Source organism: Equus przewalskii, chromosome 1 (genome assembly GCF_037783145.1).
Source record: "Equus przewalskii isolate Varuska chromosome 1, EquPr2, whole genome shotgun sequence".
Taxonomy (NCBI): Eukaryota; Metazoa; Chordata; class Mammalia; order Perissodactyla; family Equidae; genus Equus; species Equus przewalskii.
The window spans coordinates 14,697,813-14,717,492 of NC_091831.1; the positions used below are offsets into that span (position 1 = coordinate 14,697,813).

General features: G+C 56.2%; 1 protein-coding gene and 2 long non-coding RNA genes across 5 annotated transcripts in view; 1 reads left to right on the plus strand and 2 right to left on the minus strand.

Moving 5' to 3' along the window:
• Positions 1 to 3,024: 3,024 nt before the first annotated feature.
• Positions 3,025 to 10,069, minus strand: EMX2 (empty spiracles homeobox 2). Of its 3 annotated transcripts, none has more exons than XR_011532224.1 (3): positions 8,170 to 9,708; positions 6,732 to 6,916; positions 3,025 to 4,513 (listed from the first exon to the last, which is right to left on the minus strand). XR_011532224.1 is itself a non-coding variant. In XM_008525741.2 (3 exons), exons 1-3 carry the CDS (start codon positions 9,238 to 9,240, stop codon positions 4,346 to 4,348), a joined length of 762 nt encoding a protein of 253 aa, XP_008523963.2. In that variant the 5' UTR covers positions 9,241 to 10,069; the 3' UTR covers positions 3,025 to 4,345. The 3 variants fall into 3 exon arrangements, 2 of the variants coding, with proteins under 2 accessions (XP_008523963.2, XP_070447715.1); XM_008525741.2 differs by having other exon boundaries at positions 8,832 to 10,069; XM_070591614.1 differs by lacking the exon at positions 6,732 to 6,916 and having other exon boundaries at positions 3,659 to 4,513; positions 8,832 to 9,423.
• LOC139078997 (uncharacterized) overlaps positions 9,945 to 19,680 on the plus strand; it is a 32,183-nt gene continuing 22,447 nt past the window's right edge. The window contains exon 1 of the long non-coding RNA XR_011532245.1: positions 9,945 to 10,372. This is a non-coding gene — a long non-coding RNA (uncharacterized lncRNA). The remainder of the gene's footprint in view (positions 10,373 to 19,680) is intronic.
• LOC139079051 (uncharacterized) lies at positions 14,655 to 17,817 on the minus strand. The gene is made up of 3 exons (XR_011532330.1): positions 17,531 to 17,817; positions 16,502 to 16,589; positions 14,655 to 15,769 (listed from the first exon to the last, which is right to left on the minus strand). It is a non-coding gene; the product is annotated as an uncharacterized lncRNA (long non-coding RNA).

Here is a 19,680-nt window from a genome sequence, read left to right on the forward strand (position 1 = left end):
ACAAAAGTGGCCCGGCAGGTTCCGGGCCGCCGCCAACGCTCCCACTCCGGCTCGGCTGGGCTGCCAGGAGCAGAGTCGGAGGGAGCTGGGGGCACCGGACACCCAGAGCGACAGGCAGAAAGGGGTAACTATCCAAAGCTTCTCTCATCCCACGAGTTTCTGGTGCCTTGAAAAAGCCCCCCTCCCCCGTCCCCATACCCAGCCCCGCGCACGCCTACCGGGCCTGAGGGAATGAGATCCCAAGCTAGAAACGCATAAGGAGCCCACGTGTACCTCGCTGGACGGAGAACGCAGCCAGGGCGCACTGGCACTGTACATTCCGTTTGACACTCTCGGGGAAACGCAAACCAAGAACCCACGCCTCTCGTCTCACCCACATTCACTTGCCACAGGGGGACGCACAGGAAAGGCCCACAAGGAATCAACAAGGGGGCAGGAAATAGGCCAAACCTGTAACCTACGTCCCCATTCAGGGTAACCGGCAGGACACAAGGCATCACGCGTGCAGTTTATCACTTGCAGGGAGGAATGCAGAAGCTGGCCCTCGGTGCCCAGAGAGCCCTGCCAGGGGCATCCAGGCCTGGCACCCATGTACCACGAAGGAGGACACAGACCTAGAGCGCACAGCTCCCACGCATCCCTGCCCAAGAAGCTGCAGCCCAGCACGCGCGCATCGTGAAGGGCACGTAGCCGCAAGGCACACGCGCCCCTCACCCTGCCCCGCGCCCCGGCGCCCCGCGCCCAGAGAGTCATCGTGGGATGGCATCTCGCAAATATTTATATTCCTCAGCGCCACGGCAGCCCGCGTCCACATTAGACGCTCTAATCCTGCCACTTTAAATAGATGAATTAATAAAGCAAACGAGCGGCTAATAAGCTGACTGTCCTGCCTTTTTGAGGCGGGGAGAAGGACTCGAAAGTGCGCCAAATTTGTTTGCAGTGGATCAAGGCGAGCCGCCTCTGCTTCACTTTCTTTATCTTAATTCCGACTTGAAAAGATATAATTATCTAGTTTGAACAGAGCTGCTATCAAATCCTTCTTTGGGCCGGGAAGGGGGCGTTGGAGTGGATTGCGGCTCTCTGAGCCGCTCGGTGCAGCCGGAGATAGCGCGTAATGAAGATGTGGAGGCCTGAGATACAAAGGGCATTAACCTCATTAGCATGAAACCTTTTCTTCTTACCATTGTGGGACCCTTTCAGCCGCCTAATCCCCCCTATTTTCAAAGCTTGGTTTGTAATAAAGCTTTTAGGTTTTTTTTTTCAAAGCTAATAGTATTCTCTGATGATTTTATTGCTGTTACACTACATAGGACATTTACCAAAAAAAAAAAAAATCTTCGTCACTCTCTCCCTTTTCTCGTACTTCAAAAAAGTATATGGTTCCTGCAGAAATAAGTCTTTTAAATCAAGACAGGAAAAATTTCTTCTGGAAAGGCCAATCTGAATCTTACCAGGTCTGTGCTCATGTTTAAAGCAATCTGGGTTTGGGGGAAGTGATAGAAGGAAAAGGTATCTAGTTGTTTAAAGGAAAGATATGCCTCGCTGGAGCAGGGACCGCAAAGCACTCAAGACAGCTGTCAGTCACCAGAGGTCTCCGCTGTCCTAGCGGCTGGAAACTCCTCAGTTTCCAGGATACCCAGGGCAGCACCTGTCCCCGAGAGAGGCGAGGCTGGGTCTCCCGAGGCAGCCCCCTCTCGCCCCGGCATCCTCCTGCAGCCCAGTCTCCCCCACAACACATACACCTTCCCAGAGGAGGCTGCGTGAACACACACCATGAGCGGCCAGGGTTCTCCAGAGGAACAGAGACGGAGCAAAAAGAAAAGACAGGAAAAGATAAAGAAAAAAAAAAAAAGAAGGAGAGAGACCAAGAATGAATTAGACTTTAGAGGAGAGGAGGGAAGGAAAAAAAAGAAAGGAGGAAAAATTTCCATAGTGCCCTATAGTCCTCACACGTGCACGGAATGTCTAATCTTAACTTTTCAAGGCAGGATGTTAACAAAGCTTGTATTTTTGCCCTGCATTGTAACTTGGCCTTATCACAGTGTAAAGGGTGGGGAGATTGTCCTAAATTATGTCCAGGCAGCCCCCCTGGATCCGTGGATTAAGAGATTAAAGGAGACCACTGGGCCAGGCCTCCTCTTTCCCCTTCATATTCCTGGTATGATAATTGCTTAAACTGATTTGCACTTTCACAAAAGCTTGCAGGACGCTTTGTAGCTCGAACAGAACAGACGAGGTTTCTCTATCAATGGAAATAAAACTGATTAATGCAGCCTATCAGGATAAGAAGCAAATGAAGCATGCAAAAACAACCTCGTACCCCTAGAAGGGAGAAGGAGGGGGAAAAAAGCTAAGTTTCCTCCAAGACTGGTTACAACTTTTTCTTTAATGTTAAAATGAAGAGTTGAAGGTTTCTCAGAATGCTTGCCTTATAAGGCTGCTGAGGCCCTTGGGTTTGCCTCATCACCTTCGGCAGACCGGGGCCAGAGAGGAAAGAAGGAAGGAAGGGAGGGAGGGAGGAGGGAAGGAAGGGAGGAAGGAAAGAAGGAAGGAAGGAAAAGACAGAAAGAGAGAGAATGAGACAAACTTGTATTTTGGGGTGTGAACTCAGAAACATAGTTTAAAAGTTGCAAGATTCTGATTCTGCTAAGCGTTTTCCCCAGTTGCAGGGGACTATTCTTCAATGCATAACTATATGTCCAGATTTTTTTTAAAAAAATAACTAGAGGTTAAGAGAAGTAAGCATTTTTAACCTGAAATTCAAACTAAACTCCCTCAGTGGGCCTTGCAATGGGCAAAGGTCTGGTTGGAAAAACTCTCCCATCCCTTTTCCGAAGCACTTAAATTTTCCTAATCCTCGCCCCTCTCCACCCCCAGCTCCCTTCAAAATGCCCAAGAATCCATCAGTCTGGCCCTTTTGTGGGTGGGGAGCCTGGGTTTCCTGAGCCTAGTTGGGGAAAGACCACACTCAAATTATAAAGATACTTTTTTAAAAAATTCACTTGCATTTCCCAAGATGACTACTCTGAGGGCATATTGATAAATCTTTATTGACAAAATATTGACATTGACATACTTCTTGGAAGTATATAGTGTGTTAGAATTCTAACAAATTAACACAAAACACAAAAATATTTACATTCTGGTATAGAAGACATTAAGGAAGCATTTGTCACTCTCTTTCGTAAGTCTATGATCTTGGAATAGAAACTCAGTGCTCGAAAACTTGCCACCAGGTCGGTGGCCACACTTAACACCATCCCCGCTAACTACAGTCCTTCAGTTTTTGCAATAGATAGATTTAAAGTTTGGAATGGACTTTACAAAGAATGGTTGAACTCAGCCAATATCTCCAACCACTAAAAGGAGTTTACCTCGTGATTTTAAGCCTCAGGATGTTAGGAAAGGGAATGTCCAAGAAATATAATTAATTTAGGGGTTTTTTTCCAGCACAAGTCCTGACTCCTCCTGTGGGCACCCTCCCCTGCCACCCCCAGCCCCCAATCCTGCTCCCCATAGCTCTGTGAGAGGACCCCTATCGCTCAGCCTACTTCATTTTGCTTTCACAATCACTTTGACGTCAGAAGGTATCAAAAAGTGTTTACAGACTGCACATTTCTCGAAAAAAAAAAAATCAAAATCAAAAGCACACAGAACCTGTCTTTAAAAGGAAAAGAAAATTACAATTCATTTTCCATCTTTAGACACCATTCGCCCAACAACTGCTACATGCAATTCAAGTTTCTGAACAGGTGTGGGATGGGGCTGGATGTGGAATTTCGATTGTTATTATTACTAATTATTTTTAAAAATTGGGGAAAAAACACTGCGAGGTGCAAAATAAAAAGTCCTGTGCCTGGTTGGGTTTTTTCTTTTATCATCATTATCATTATTTTTTTAAAAATCGGACTGCGACAAACGGAATACCTGCCAATCATCTTGTCTCCTGGTTTAGCGTTTGACTGACAGCTCCCCTTGTCAGAGCGCCTTCGGCTTTGCCACATTTCTCTCTCTCAATCTTTCTCGCTCTCTTTCTCTCTCTCTCTCTCTCCCTCTCTCTCTGTCTCTTTCTCACTCACTCAGCTGCCTCTTTAGACAAGGGTTGCATGTTGAACAAGGAGCCTCCGGTCCTCTGCCATCTTGGCGCGGCCTCGGATCAGGACTCTGCGCCCTCGCTGCCCAAAGTCTGCGATGCGCCGCTGCTCTCTGACTCCCTCTCCCCTTCTCGGTGAATGTGTGTGTGCGGTTTGTTTTTGTTTTGTAGGGTTTTTTCCTTCTTCTTGCCCTCCTCTCCCTGTCTGTTTTGCTCCGTGTTGTCCGTTTCTGTGGGGTTCGGTTTGTGTTTTTAATCGTCTGAGGTCACATCTATTTCCTCCGGACTCGCCTGCTTGGTGGCGATTCTCCACCGGTTAATATGGTGCGTCCCTTTTTTCTTTTGTTGCGAATCTGAGCCTTCTTCCTCCAGCTTCTGTCTTTTGAACTTCGTCCTTCGGTTCTGAAACCATACTTTTACCTGCGGGCGAGAGGCAGATGGGGCGCATTAGTTCCTTTAGAGCGCCCTCCTGCCTCTTCCTCCTTTGGCCAGCCGACACCCGGGACTGAGACTGCAAGAGTCCGGTCCCCCAGCGGCGTATCCTAAGGACCGACCTCCCCATGGCCTCCCTTGGGAGAGCAGTGCTCCTAGTGCTAGTGCGTGGAGGGTGAGAAGCCTGGCTCCCCGCCCTCTGAGCCCTCCTGGACGCTTTCCCCAGCCCAAGCAGCCGGAAACGCACAGCGCCCCTTCTTGCCTTACCCTGCCCGGGACACCCACGTCCCGCTGAGAGCAAAAGTCTTGCAAAGCATGGGAAACCCCTATAAAAATAGTAAGTAAGAAAAAATAAAAAGAGACGTGTTCCTAACTCCCTCTACCTAGCCAGAGCAGGAAAGACCTCGTTCCCTGCTGCAGCTTCCGGCAGGGCCCAATGTGCTTTCTATTTTCTGCCGGTTTCCGCAGCGTTGCCTAAATAAAGCGCCTCCTCTGCAGGGGCCCGGGCCCTGGGTAAGCTCTCAGATTTGCCTGAGCTTCCTCCTCCCTGCCCAGGGCTGTTGCAGGTGAGCAGGAGTTGGGGGGGGGGGTTGCTGGAGGAAGCCAGGGGGCACGGTGGGATGCAGAGGCCTGGGCACCAACCCAGTTGTACCTTTCCAGCTAGGAAAACAGGCTCAAAAATGAAAGCTTCTGAAAGACGTGGGGATAAAGGGGAAATAAGAGAGAAACTGAGAAAGAGAACAGAAGAGAGGGAGAGACCTCTCTCCCGTCCTCTTAACCAGCCCCAGGACTGGCCTGGGTCAGCTCCCACCGGGTCACATTACTTCTCACCAGGACAGGGCTGGTGGCCTGGCCTCCCCAGGTCAGCTGCCAGTGGTCTGGGGAGCAATGAGGCAAACTGGGCTGCAAGCCCCATTGCCCTCTGGGGAAGCTGAGTGATGGGTCCTCATTCAGCGACCCGACTAGACAGTAACACTGTCCCAGGTCCCCAGCAGTGAGGGACTGGTGAGGGAAATGTGGTGACTGCAACTCCCCTGCTCCCGGGACTGTCCCATCCTGATAGCAGCTCCCCAGGCCCCTGAAGTCCACTCCAATTCCTCCTTTTAGACGGCCAGCCCAGGTTCCTGCTTGCTCTCCCCTAATGCCCAGTCCCCCCAAGTGCCCCATGAAAAAGCCGAGCTGGAACAAGGCTGAGTTTAATTTGCTTTGAGTTTGCTAATTGAGGGGGAGGACGGTTCATTTCTCCCCGGCGCTCGCCCAAGGCGCGCGTCGGTGCGCTCGGGGCTTGACACGCACACAAAGCCCCCAGGCAGCGTGGGCAGCGAGGCGGACAAAGACCACCGCCGCCTCGGCCATCCAGGAGAAAGCCGCGGGCGCGCCTGTGCGCGGTCGCGCACCAACCCGCCAGGCCCTCCTCGGTTTTGTCCTGGGGGACGTTTTAAAACAAAAGCTTCGACCTCTTTGCGCCTCCCAGAAAAAGTGTTACTACTTAATCGGCCCGAAAACGTTACAGTTTGCCGAGAACTTTGACCCCGCCCCGCGGCTCCGCGTACAGTAGCGCCTACTGTAGCCCTAAGCCCCCTCCCCGCCCCGGGGCAGGCCAGAGCCAGGCCCGCCTCGGGACTCCGGCGCAGGAAGGGTCTGTCCTCTGGGGCAGCCCCTCTCCGCAGCCTTCCAGCTCTGTTTCTCTGATTTAGGGACACACCCAAGATGCCTGGCTTACGCCGCTGCCGTCTGACTCTCCGATCACCTCAACGGGAGTAACTGGAGCCGTCGGTGTGAGCGAGGGCCTGCAGTCGCACAGAAGTCGCCCTTAACCCGCTCCCAGCCGTCTCCAGCCTCTAGTCCCATACACCCCCGGCCCCCTGCTGCACTCTCCCTCTTGCTGGACCCCAGCCGAGTCACTAGACTGTCACCGCAAGTCTCACCGAAGTGCACAGGTGTCTTAGCCAAGAGCTGCCAAGCATGCCCAGCCGGGCAGAAGGAGCGACTCGGCGCGTGCCCCTAGAGCCCGGGGTGGATAGGCTCACAGTGCCCTGCTGGAGCCCAAGGAAGCCAGGCACCTTGAAACATACACATCCTGAGCCCCGGCCTGGAACCAGCTCCCGGGCTCTTTGCCGAAGGCCCTCTCCCAGCTCCGCACTTGTGCGCCAGCTGCGTGGGGCCGGAGATCTGGGATGGGGTCGTCGTGCCGGGGCCGGCTCACCTGAGTTTCCGTGAGGCTGAGGCTGTGCGCCAGCTGCTTCCTCTCAGCGCCCACCACGTAGTGGTTTTTCTCGAAGGCGTGTTCCAGCCTCAGAAGCTGGGACGGGGAAAAGGCGGTTCTGATCCGTTTCGGCTTTCGGGCCAGCGCGTTGTGCAAAAGGAAGCTCTCTGGGCTTGTGTCGTTCCCTGCGGGGGACACAACAGAAGTTCTGGTTAGAGGGGGGCGGCCTGGCTGGGGCCGGCCGCTTCTCCCGAGCCGGGCTGGCGGGGCACCGCGCTCAGGGCCTTCGCGTAGCCGGTGGGGCTCGGCCTGAGGGGCTGGTGGCCCTCCGGAGGCGCGCGAAGAGGACACTGGCCCAGCAGCAGCCCCCGACCGCCTGGGCTGTACCTGCGCGGCCCCCACCCAGCAGCTGCCTCGGCGGGGCCAGTCCCCACGCTCCTGACCTCGGCAGGCTTCGCAGCTGCCCTGGCGCCGCGGGCCTCGCCACCCCCGCGCCGGGCGCCCGGGGCAGAGGAGGAGGCAGTAGGGGCGGCCCGGGGATTGGTGCCCACGACCCAAAGAAACGGCTTTCTCTTCTTTCTAACCCCTCGGAGAACTTTGACCCCGGGGGGAGAGGCGGTGGGCCGCTATCTGGAGCTTTCTCAGGGACGTACTTTAAAATTATTTAAATCTTTCTCCTCCGGGAAAGTGCAGAGGCCGGGGATTTGGTTGCAGCCTGGCTGGGACCGAAATCTCGCCAGCGGGTGCGCCCGGTTTCGGCCGCCGCTGCCTCCCGAGGACCCGGTTCCCCCGCTGCCCGGCTGCAGAGAACTAGGAGGCGCGAGCGAAGGGATCGAAACTCGGGGGTTACCGAGCTGTGGGCACCGATTGGGACTGTCCGCGGCCCCACACAATCCCGGCTACTCCGGGCCTGCTGTCGGGACCAAGAGCGTGGCTGGCGGGGAATGAGGAAAGGGAGCCCTAAACTTTGCGAGAGAGTTTCGGGTTCACTCATTAGGGTGGGAAATCGATTCACTAAAAACACAAAGAAAAACAAGCCGACAGTCCAGGCGGGAATGGAGGCAAATCCGGTCTCCAGAAATGAGAGAGAAAGGTTTTTGTTTTGTTTTGTTTTTTAAATTATTGGGGGAGTGGCATCTACCAGATTTTAGGCTCGGCAGGAGCTCAAAGGGTTAAAGAATGAACAAGCCGCTGAGTATTGATCAGCTGCCGCGGGAGGTATGTCTCTTCCCGGCTCCGATCGCTAAACTAATTACTCGACACTTTTTCTGGAGTTTTAACTTTCCTCCCACACCCCCCCCCCCGAAAAAAACCAAATAAATCAAAAAATAGCAAGAAAGGCAAACACCCAAACAGGTCTTCTTCTCCAGCCCGTCTCCCGACTCAGTTCATTTCTTTTAAAAGGAAAACAAAAACAAAAACAAAACCCAGACCGAACCTGACTTCCCGCGCGGCCGCTCGGCGCCCCGATGGAGCAGGTCGCGGCGAGAGCGCCGGCCCCGGAGGTTTCTGCCCGCGTGAGTTCCAGCCCCTCCCTGGGCCTCCAAAAAACAGAAAAGAACAAACCCCCAGACTCTGCTTCGCGGCACGGAGGGTCCCCTGGCCTCCCGAAGAGGGCCGGAGACCAAGAAGTCGTGGGTCTAGGCTGAAGGGGCGAGGAGTGGGTGGCGAACAGGGTCTCTCGCAGTAGAAGATGAACTTAGCAGCCGGGCCCTGTCCTCGCCCCTCGGAGCCAGGGAGGCGAGGGCATCGCCGAGGAGATGGGGAGCCTGGGGACCCCGCGGGCTCCAGGACTCCGTGGCGGCCGGCACTCACCGAAGGCTGTCCCAGCCTGCCTCGACCTCAGAACACTCGGGGACAACTTCTCTGGCTGTGCCCCTTCTTAAGGGTCAAGCGGCCGCAGGCCAGCCCCCAACCGGCCGCAGCTTCCGAGACTGGGGACCAACACCATGCCCGGCCCCTCGCCGCCCAGTTTCTGAACAGGCGCGAGGGCCAGCGAGCCGGAGAAACCTCCGCCCAGGCCTTGCCGAGCGCCCACCCCGAGCAGGCCGAGGGCAGTGCGGGATGCGGCGCGCTGCAGCCCCGCGACGTGGCACGTACCTTGGAAGCGGTGGCCCAGATATCGATAGCGGTGGATGAGCCAGGGGTAGAAGGTGGACGGGTCCCGCTGCTGCGAGGCGAAGAGGGGGTGTGGCGAGTGCGAGGAGGGCAGGGGGTGGGCGGCCAGGGCGTGCGGCGGCGGCACCGGGTGCACGGGCACGGCGGGGTTGGGCGGGTGCGAGACCGCCTCGGCGAACACCAAGTCCGGGTTGGAGTAGACGCCCCTGCCGGCGGCGGCGGCGGCGGCGGCCGAGTGGAAGCCGTTGAGGAACGGGTTTATGGGGCTGGAGTTGGCGTAGCTGAGCGCCGCGGGACGGATGGGGTCCTCAGAGCGCGAGGCGGGCAGGGGACTGTCCTTGGCCACCAGCGACTCGATGGTGAAGCAGCGCTTGGGTGCCGGCTGGAACATGCTGCGCCGAGGAGCGGGCGCCCGGGGCTCCGGCTCCCGGCGACCGCGGCGCGCTGCCTCCGCCGCCCGCTGCCAGCGGCGAGGACGGACGAGAATTGGGGACTTGTTTGTTTGGGGTGGGGGTGGGGGGAGGAAAGAAAGAAAGGAAAGGAAAGGAAAAAGGAAAGGAGGGGGAGGGGGAGGGAGAGGCAACGCCGAGGATCCCGAGAATCTTGCACCAAACGCGCCCAACCTGGAGAGAGGGGGAAAAATCCTTCCAGAAGAATTTGCAGGCGTGGATTGGGGTAATTTTTTTTTTTTTTTTTTTTTTTTTGGCGAGATGGCGTGGGGGGATCGGAGTTAGAGGCGGGGGGGGGGGAGTTTCTTGGGGGAGGCAAAAAAAAGTTTTCTCTCCTCTGCAAAAGGCGGGCAGGGCGCCCTAAGTCCAAGGACAATCCATGGAAGTGTTCGCTTCTTCACAAGTTGTGCAAACGATTTGTTAGTTCATGAGCCTAATTAGTGCGGGGATCACATAAACAGCTTCCTCCGAAGCCTGGTAAATGGCTTGATGATTGGTCGCTATTACTCGCCCTGAGGTGGAAGGGGGGAGACTCTTTAAAGTGCGTCAGAGGGAGGCAGGCGCCTGGGAACCCGGAGGCCTGGATCCGGGCCGAGAGTGGAACGGACTCGGCGCCGCTGCCTCGGCTGTGCCTCCGGCGCCCGCCAGGCCGCCCGGCCTCTCCGCGCCCTCGTCCCGCGCTCCCGGCTCACTCGCTCCCGCGGCGCCCGCTGCAGCTTCTCCTCCGCCTCTTTCGCCGCCTCCTCTGCCTTCAGCTTCTTCTCTTCTTCCTCCTCCTCCTCTTCCTCCTTCTTCCTCTCCTCTTCTTCCTCCTCCTCTTTCCCCACCTCCTCTCCCTCAGCCACCGCCTCCTCCTCCACCGCCACCACTCCCTCCGGGGCACCCCGGTCCCTGCAGAGTCCCGGCCGGCGGCGCCTCGGCTGCAGCCCCCTGGATCCTGAGCCTGCCGAGCCCGAGCTGGTAGGACAGACGGACAGACAGACACGCAGATTCCTCGCGCCTAGCGCTCCGCCGCTGCTGCCCTCCGCGGCCCCGGGTCAGGGGAGCTGGGATCACCCCCCGAGTACCGCGAGGGTAAGCGGGCAGGGGCTGGTTCCGCGCGAGGGGTAACGGAGCCGTTTGGTTATACCGGTCCTCACCCCCAGCAAAACGCCTGGCGGTTTCCTAGGTGAGGAGGGAGCCTGGGGGCTGAGAGAGGGGTCCCCCAACCGCGCGTAACCTAGAGGTCCTTGGGTCGCTGCGTTCGCGATCCTTGACCCGGCTCGTTCGTTTGCAAGTTGAGACGGGAGTCGACGACCCTGCCGGGGCTATGGGCTTCCAACTCGCCCCACAGGCTCTGGCGTTTTCTCTCTGGGAGGGTGCTCACTTCCTTCTTAAAAACAGTTTCTTCTGTATTATCTGGACCGGGGGTCCAAAGTCAGAGGAGAAGCTGATGTGGTGCGACTATTATCGTTCCGTTGTCGTTATTGCTTGTGTTAGTGTTGTCATTGTTATCATTACTGACGCTATTATTATTTCCATCATTCTGCCATCTGTCGTCCCAGGGGCGGGTTGCTTTGCTAACCCAGGGCTCGAAACTAGGGACGGCAGATCGCGTCTCCGGTCCCGGGCCGTGTCCGCATTTTCGAGCTTGCCTTCGGTTTTGGGCCGATTTTAGGGCCGAGTTCCCTCGTCGCGATTGGCTCACGCAGCGGTATAATTATGATCACATCCCCCAGGCTGCTGGCGCTGCTTTCTGTTTATTGGTGGTTAAAGATCTATTATCTATTCATCAGCCGCCTCTTTTTTCCTCTTTTTTTTTCTTTTTGCCAATTACATTCTTCCAAAGTGAAGTACCAGCAGGTATTTTGCACGTTTACAATTAATGATTAAAAAAAAATCTGGCGTCCTTTAAATCTATTACTTGGAAGCCCATGTCATTTCTCTTAAGTACGAAGAAATGCCTGTGTTGGTGACTAGGTTGCCGTGAGACCCTCGAAAAGTCCACTGGGAGGGGGAGAAGAGCGCAGTCGATGGAGCGAGGCTGCAACACCACCAGATTCATCAGTGGAGGCTCCCCAGGTCTTAGGACGTGCTACACACCCCCTTCGCCAGCTACCCCCTTTCCTGCCCTAGGGTCTTCCCTGACCCTCTCTGGTTTCATCTGCTGTGTATTTACGTTCATGTCAATTTCTCACTTCTTTATTCCAGGCATAGTTTGTGTTTGGGGGGAGGGGGTCCGAAAACCCCTTTTGGAAAACCCTCCAGGCAATAGAGGAGTTAGAAGTGTGTTTTCTGAGGTTGTCTGGGCGCCTGACCTTAGTGAGGGGCCAACAGGGGTCATCTGCGCTGTCCCTCAACCTCCCTGAGGCACACACACATGCAAACATTCACACCGAGACAGGTGTGGGCCTGGCGTTGCCCTCACACTCAGAGAAACCTGTGCCTGCCTCAGGTTGCAGACCTCTGACTCCAGCTCTGGGCTAGGGTTTTGCTGCTTGACGGGTTCTCGTGGCCTTGCTTTGCAGGCATCCCCCCATCCTTTCTCCCAGGCCTAAGGATACAGGGTCTTTGATCCGGCCTCTTGGGGTGGGGTGCAGTCGAAGAGGCACCTTCCTGGGGTCTGAATTACCACCTCTGAAAATGTTGTCTCCAGTTCAGAAATCCTTCCCTCAGTTAGGCTGTGGGCACAGAAACCTGATGCTGCCCAGGCCGGCAGGGAGCCTAGAGCCACCAGGAACAGTGGAAGTCTTTTGGTTGTGCCAGCCAGCCGTGGAGCCTGGAGTGGAGGTAGAGGTCAGCCCGCTATTTCTGAAGCTGGAAAGAAACACTCTGTTCAGGCGGGCTGTAGATCCCAGATCCTGGAGAGGGAGGGAGAGGGCCCCTTACTCCCTGGTAGGTTCTCCAGGAGGGCTGGGGAGTCAGGCTCCAGCCTCTACCTCAGGCCAGGCCCTCAAAACTCGGCCTGAAACTCCAGGTGGAAAATTGGGAGCACTCAAAGCCTGCCCTGACTGCAGGGTGGAGAATGACCATTCATTGCACAGTTGGTACTAGTGATCTTGGCTCAGGGCATGAGAGGAATTGACCTTGAGGGCAAAGGGGGGGTCCAGTCAGCGTTTGGGAGGTGGGGTGAGGCCCACTATAGTGACGTGTATGGGCATTTGCCCTCCTTCAAAACTCTAGGGCTGAGCACTAAGGTGTTGTCAGTACCCCCTTAAAGCCTTTCTCCCTTTGCCTAGAAGGTGTCCATAGAATGTCCCAAGGGAGGGAGCCACAGTCTGGAGCCCAGCCCCCTCAGCCTCCTGCTGGAGGCAGGAACATTTGGCTGGGGCAGAGGGCCCAGGCTCCTCTGAAGCTAGTCTCCCTTCCTGCAACCCCCTCAAGCAGGCCATCCGCCTCCTGCAAACCTCCTTGAGAAGGCCAGGTTTGCCCCGTGACTCTAGCTGTCCCGCAGGTGGCCGAGGGTAAGAGCCAGCAGGCTCTGGTGCCTGCCCTCCCGGCGGGCAGAGGACGCCAGTTCCCCTGCCTCCTGCGCCTCTAGCCCCAGGCGGTGTCGGCCCCCACAAGGGAGAAGCAGGTTTCCAGTGAATCAGGGGCCGCGTGGAAGCCCTGGAAGCCGGATAATCTATGCTAATTCATGCGCCCGACCTGAGGAGCTGGGGAAGGTTCCGAGCTGCCAGGCCCCGACATGCGGGGGAATTAACTAGGAGAGTAACTCATTAACCAAACTGGCGGGTGGAGGCGCGCCAGGGCGCTGGGCACTCTGGTCTGGACTCGGACCCCGAGCTGCCTCTGGCCCCCGCTTCTTGGACCGCGCGGCTGCACTCACTTTACTCACTCACTTTACTCGTGGCTTCGCCCTTGCAGAATCCGGCCCCTCTTTGTTCCTTAGATGCCCTGGAAGGGCGAGTATTTGGTTCAGTACCGCGTGCCATGGGAGATGGGGAGATTTCTGAGGCTCCATCTTAGAGGGCAGGCCTCCCTTCCCCCAGCCCCCAAGCCACCGCGGTTGGGCTCTGTAGATTCAGGAATCTACACTCTTGCGGTAACTGGGCTAGCAGACACATGATGTAGGTTCGAATCTCAGGTCTGTCACTTACTGCCTGGGCAATCTTGGGCAACACGGCAACCTCTCCCGACCTCCATTTTGTCGTCTGTGAAAATACGGCCCATGCTGCCTGCGGGGCAGTGGCGAGAAGGAGTCGGGCCTGTTTGGGGGAGCATAGAAATCTACTTCCGGATTGTGGTGGTAATTACACGTCTGTATGCGTTTTTCAAAACTCATAGAACTGCATACTAGAAAGGATGAATCTTAATGTATGGAATTTATACCTAAGTAAACCTGCCCTCCCTCCCAAAAAAACCCAGTCCAGCCTGAATGACCTTGGACAAGTTACCTAACCTCTTATGACTCTGTTATCTTTTCTGTGAAATAGGGATAAATAATAGCATCTTGGCCCTTGGGGTTGTTCAACAAGATAAACCAAGCAAAATGCTTAGACAGTGTCTAGCCCATAATGAATGAGCTGTAATAAAAGCTCTTGTCCTTGATGTGGCTGTAATTATTATTGCCTACCCACCTCTAGGGCTTGTGGCTGGACTTCAAGACTGAACAATGAAGTTGTACAAACATCAGCTACTGCTGGTCTCACACTCCTGCCAAGAGCTCCTCCCTGCTCCCTTAAAGGCCAGGGACTTCCTTAGGGCCGTGTTAGGGTGAGAGAGGCCTGGATTCCTGGCTAGTGGGAGGCATCAAAGGGCAGAGATTTCTGGGGATCTCCCATAACCATTTGCTCTGGGTTTCCCGCCAGGCCCCCTACCTTTTGGGGAGCAAACAGCAGTGCTTTCCCTGCTAGGCCTACGCGATAACGGGGGTGGGTGCATAATCTCGTGCAACTCAAAATAGATGCCCAGGTGCTGCCTGGAGTCACTACCTGTGTGCCCTTCACCTGCTTGAGCCTCGGTTTTCTCGTCCAAGAAGAGAAAATATCAGTATCTTAGTTGTTGAGAGGAGTAAGTGAGCTAACACTCGGCACAGTTACCGTTCTTCAAATATTGGTTAACGGCAGGCCCTGGCCCTGGCCCTCTGCGGTCCGGCCCACCCGGAGCACTCCGCCACAGCCAGGGCGCGGCGTTTAGGACCCTCCCGGTGAGCCGGTACCGCGAGTCCGCACGGTGCGCGCGTCAGGTAGCGCGGGAAGCGCGGACGTCAGTGAAAGATGAGCCCTTTCCTGGGTCCGGGGATAGAGGAAAGGTGTCCCGGGGTGGGGAGACACCATCCCCATCCCAGTTGGAGCCGGGTTAAGAATTCCTCCAACCCACTGTGATTCTCAGTCACCCGGCTTCTCCAAACGCGTCGGGAAAACGAACAGAAGAATTAATACCTTAAAAACTTTTTAAAAATTATTACGGCAAATCCCTTTCTGGCGTCCTCCCAGAGGCCGCTCCCTGGGCCGGCGCGGCGGCCGGGGACCCCGATCCGCGTGCGCGCAGCGGCGCCTAGTGGCGAGGGCCGGGCGCGGGCGGGATACCCGCTGAGCCCCTGAGCCCCGTGCGCCTGGGGGGGTGCTGGGGTTGCGCCCCACTGCCAAGATCTTGCTGCAGCCGCAATCTGGGTCAGGAAAGGAAGTCTAAGGAGGCTCAGTGGCCACTGAGAAGAGAGGACGACTTGGAAATGCGTCCCTCCTCCCTCCATCACTGCAGTTCTCCGCTTCCGAGTTCACCATTCACGCCAGTATTCCAGCTCCACAAGGAGTCCGGCTTCCTTCCGAAAGGTGCAAGGAAGGGCGGATAGGTTCTGCCCCAAAGGACGGCGTGGCACTGATCACCTCTGCCGGGGCGATGGCTAGCTACCGCGCAAGTGAGGCCACAACTCCATGCCTGAGGTCCCAGATCCTTCCGCCAGACCACAGCGGCTCAGAGAATGGGCCCAAGATGTCCCGCCTCGGGTGGAGTCGAAAGAGCTGGGGTCTTCGGGTGCGACTCGCCCAGCTTCGCGCCCCCTCGTGGCCGGCCAAGGACGCCCCGAGACAGGGTCCTGGGGGTTATCGCAGAGGTGGCGATTGATCACCAACCGGATTGGACAACTGCAGCGGGGCCCGGGTGACCGGCCCTGTCCTCCTGGAGCACGCGGATCCCATCCCTCCCGGGGCAGCCCGGATCCTCCCGTGAGGTGAGGCTGTGCAATCCGCGTGGGGTTTGCTGGAAACCCATGTGGCATCCTCGGCGAAACTGTTCAAAGCATCCACCTGGGAGTCAAGCCCTCGCGGGAGGGTCTGGACCCCAGTCCAGAGCGGCTGCAGGAAACAGGCGCTGCCCCTCTCTGGACGTTAGCGGGAGGCTGTGAGCGTCTGTTTCGAGATTCAAGATTTCTGAAGAGCCAATAACGCCGACTGACGCATGGAGCCACACGCAGGACCTGGCCGCTGAGTTTTCCCTCCTTTATGACGTTGACACCCGTCAATCCCTCAACACTCAGGTTGTCCTGATTCACTATTGAAAGCAAGGAAACAGAGTCAAAGGAGATCTCGGTTTCTGTCTCCCTCGGCTGATTTCAAGTGAAAGTCTAACGCTGAGCAAGGGTAGGCAAGGGACAGACTGAGGTACACAGACAGGGAAGCAGGAATTAGAACACGGGCGCTCTTGCTCAGGCAACTGCCCCGACAGGGGTGGAGACAGCTGTCTCCCCTGCCGTCTCCCCCGGCTTGCATGGGTAGGGTTGTCGCAAACCTCTCTAACCTCCCCAAAACCTGCTTCTCCATTGGACCACAAGGGCACCGACTGTCACCAGGTGCTCCCGAGGCCAGAAAAGGTGGCCTCCAGCAGGCCACAGGACTAGCACGGGAGGCGGGGCCCCCACCTTTCCCCTCCTCTGCTGCCTTGTCCAGCATCTTTTCGTTTGAGACTCTGTTCTAGCCACTGGTCCCTGGCCTTGTAACTTGGGGTCCAGTCCTTTAAGGAGCTCCTTGGGGTTGTCAGTGGTGATCCCCCTGGGAACCTAGGGGCAGCTTCTGAAACGCTGGCATCCCTCAAGCCCCTGTCTCAGGAACTTAATTGTCTCTTTTTAGTCCCTCCCCATTTTCTGGACTCTGGGGACTGGGTGAGGACTTAGAAAGGACATCATGGCCACTTGAGGAGAGAAGGAAACTAGAGGCTTTTTCTCTTGGCTGCTGCAGCTCTCTTTGAAACCTGGGGAGGATGCAGGGGAGACCGAAGAACTCTCACCTGTATCGAGTATTAATTTAAAAGCCTGTTTGCTCACATCCACGATCTCAGTGAAGAGCACAAGCTGGTGTGGAAGGAGTCATGATGCCTATTTTCCGGATGAGAAAACTGAGGTTCAGAGAGGTTACACAAACCACTCTCACCTCCTGGCCGTGCATGCCATGGTCACTCCACCAGGAGCCCCGGTACGGTCCCGCCTCTTCAGCCCCCTCCCCAGCGTCACCAGGCACCTGCCTTCAAGCCAATGAGAAAAGGCAGAGAAGAGCCCCCGCAGGCGGACGGGGGCGCCCAAACCGTTATAGCTGGCGAGGCTCGTCGAGGCGGCCTCACACAGTGTAACTCCGGAGCTTGCTTCGAACCCAATTGCCCACCATTGTCCTCCAGGCCACTTTTTCCGGCCTGAGGTCTCTCCCCACGCCCTCTTTCTTCTTTCCGGGTCGCCTCCTGGTGACTTGAGCCCCGGGTTTAGGACTAAAAGGCGGTGGGCGGCCTCACCGCGGCCAGCAAGCGGGAGAGCAAGCAGGGCCCGCTGGGCGGCCGGGATGCTCGGGGGCCGCGGCCGAGGCTCCGCACCTTCGCGTTGCTAATGTGGGCGACTCAGAGCGGCTCGGAAACCTCCGGGGGTGCCCACAGAGCAGCGCCTACGCGGGCGGATGAAAAAACCAGAGCCCAAGCTCCCTTCGCAGCCAGCAAGGCGGCCCGAAGGCCCTGGTCCAGCGACCTCTGCCTCCCCAGCTCTGCCCAGCCTGCGCGGAGCTAGGCGGGGACAGAAGAGTGGACAGGCGCTGGAGCTTCCGAAGAGGCCCACAGAGAGGATCAGGCTGCCCCCCTCCCACGGAGACCCGCTCTCGGAGCAGCAGCAAACCTGCCTCGGCCCCGGCGGCCTTTAATAACTGGCAACCGCAGGACGGCCTGGCTGCCCCCGGGGTGAGGGGAAGGAGACCTCCATTTCGCGCCCCGCAGCTGCCCGCCTCCCCCGCCACACTCCTATTCCGGGCCCCTATTTGGACACCAGGGGGTTGGACACACCATGCCTCACTCCCCTATTTGCGTTCCCCCGGTGTCTGCGTGCGGGGACACGCCGTGCATTCCGCTTCCCCCAAGGCCGCGCGGAGCCCTCCGCTTCGCGGCCAGCCCCAGGTGGCTGGAGGAGAAGCCGAGAGTGGGGTCTGAGGGGACCTCCAGGGACCTGCAGTCTGCTGAAGCCCGCTTGGGCCTTCGAGGCCTCCGCGCTGGGTCCGGCGTGGCCCCCCGCCGCGAGCGGAGGCCCGGAGAGGCCGGACCGCAGCCGCCCTCCGCTTAGCTGGGCCGCCTGCGGCTCGCCGTGGGCTGCGCAACAAAGGGTGGCATCGCGGCGGCGCGGGCAGGGACCTCATTGGTTCAATATTAGCTTTTCATTCCAGTCTATTGTGCCCATCTGAGATAATATTGACTCTGAGGTGAGAGCCCACAGACGACAGGGCTTGTCTAACACTTCGCGGCAGGGCGCTCCAAGGGAAGGGAATCAGAAATGGAGAGTTAAAGAGATTGCAAATAAAAGCTGCTCGCACGGCGGCGCGCCCCGGAGCCGCGGACAGACGGGCCGCCTGCGCTCCCCGCGCCGTGCGCCCGGGCCTCCACCCGGAGCTGGGGGTCCGTAGAGGGTCTCAGGCCCCAGAGACCTCTCTAAGGAGGGGCGCTGCGCGTTCCCCTCGAAAACAGCGCTCGTTTAACACACACTCCCTTCTTCCAGGCAATTGATTTTGAGGCTCCGTTTCCAGGTAACTCTGGAGCAAAACTAATTCCCATACACAGTTTTAGTTCGCCAGTAAACCAACGGCGGCCACTGAGATATTTTCCCCTTTTAAACGATGCAACTCTTTAGGGTAACTTCTCTGTCAAAGTATTTCTCCCATTTCCCCAGCATAAAAAGGGTAAACACACGCGGCAATTATCATTAAGCTGCATTACTTGCGAGTGCGCGGTTAATATCAAATTTCTAACTGTACGTTTTGCTTTGCTTTGAACCATCTCGTTGCAGCCCATCCGCGGGTTTCTTAACTGCCTTTCTAACCGCAGCCTTAAAGGGCCTCTGGAACGTTCAAGTCTTGCATATAAAGATTCGTTTCAATTTCCAAATTGCTTGTAAATGCCTGCGTTGGAAAATGGCACTTTAAGTTGTCTTACGTGTCTAAGACAGAACACTTGGGTTTAGCTCGCGGGACCAAACGCCATATGCTCGGGGCTTGCAGTGAACGTGGGGAAAGGAGCCCTCGGCTCTCGTTTACGAAATTTGTGCCCCCTCCCCCCGTGGAGTCTGACCTCTGTAAGAGATAATGTGTTAACTGTTACTCCAATAAGGAACTGGTCGTTTGGAATCTTTACGTCCACCCCAAGACACGTGGGCGCATGGGGAAGTGGGACGGGGCAGGGAGTAGGGTGGCGACACCAGCAACCGGGGAACCGTTGTGCACGTCCCTCCTTCCTCTCAGGCGTCCTGTACCAAGCTGGGGCCGGGCGATACGGAGCTTCCAGCCCCTTGGTTATTTCAGAGAAGGACATTCTGTTTAATATATGCGATGTATAGTATATTTTACATATATGGGCCGTTTGTGTTATTTATGATTTAACATATAATATGTATTATACGGTAATCTTATTGTATACTGCTATTTAGCATATATTTAACATCTAGCTCCTATATTACATTATACTACTTAACATATAATGAGTTTTATTATACATTACATGTAGTATTGTATGTAGTACATACATGTAGTACTACATATATGCAGTATTGTATGTTGTACATAGTTCTGGGTATATATGTACTTATACATATATTTAATTCTTCCGTGTGTGTGTAAAAGTATTTGGGGAGCCTTTAACCTCCCTGCAAGCACATATCTGATCGTTTTAATGCAACGTCATAAAGTCCTAATCGAAACCACTTTGACGACAGCTATGTCTTTATAACAAATACCTGCCGTCCATTTCGGCTCCAGGGAAAGGTGGTAACTCTGTGTGAGGGACAGCAGGTCCCCTCTGGAAGGTGGTTTTCCAAATACCCATTCCCTGGGGACAGAGGAGCCAACGTTCTGGACCAGACGACAGCGGCCTCCTGTCTTTGCTTGTGTTGAGGTGGTGGTTTTGGTTTTGAGTGAGGCTGTTTAGAGGCTCCGATGGTCCCTAAACTGATG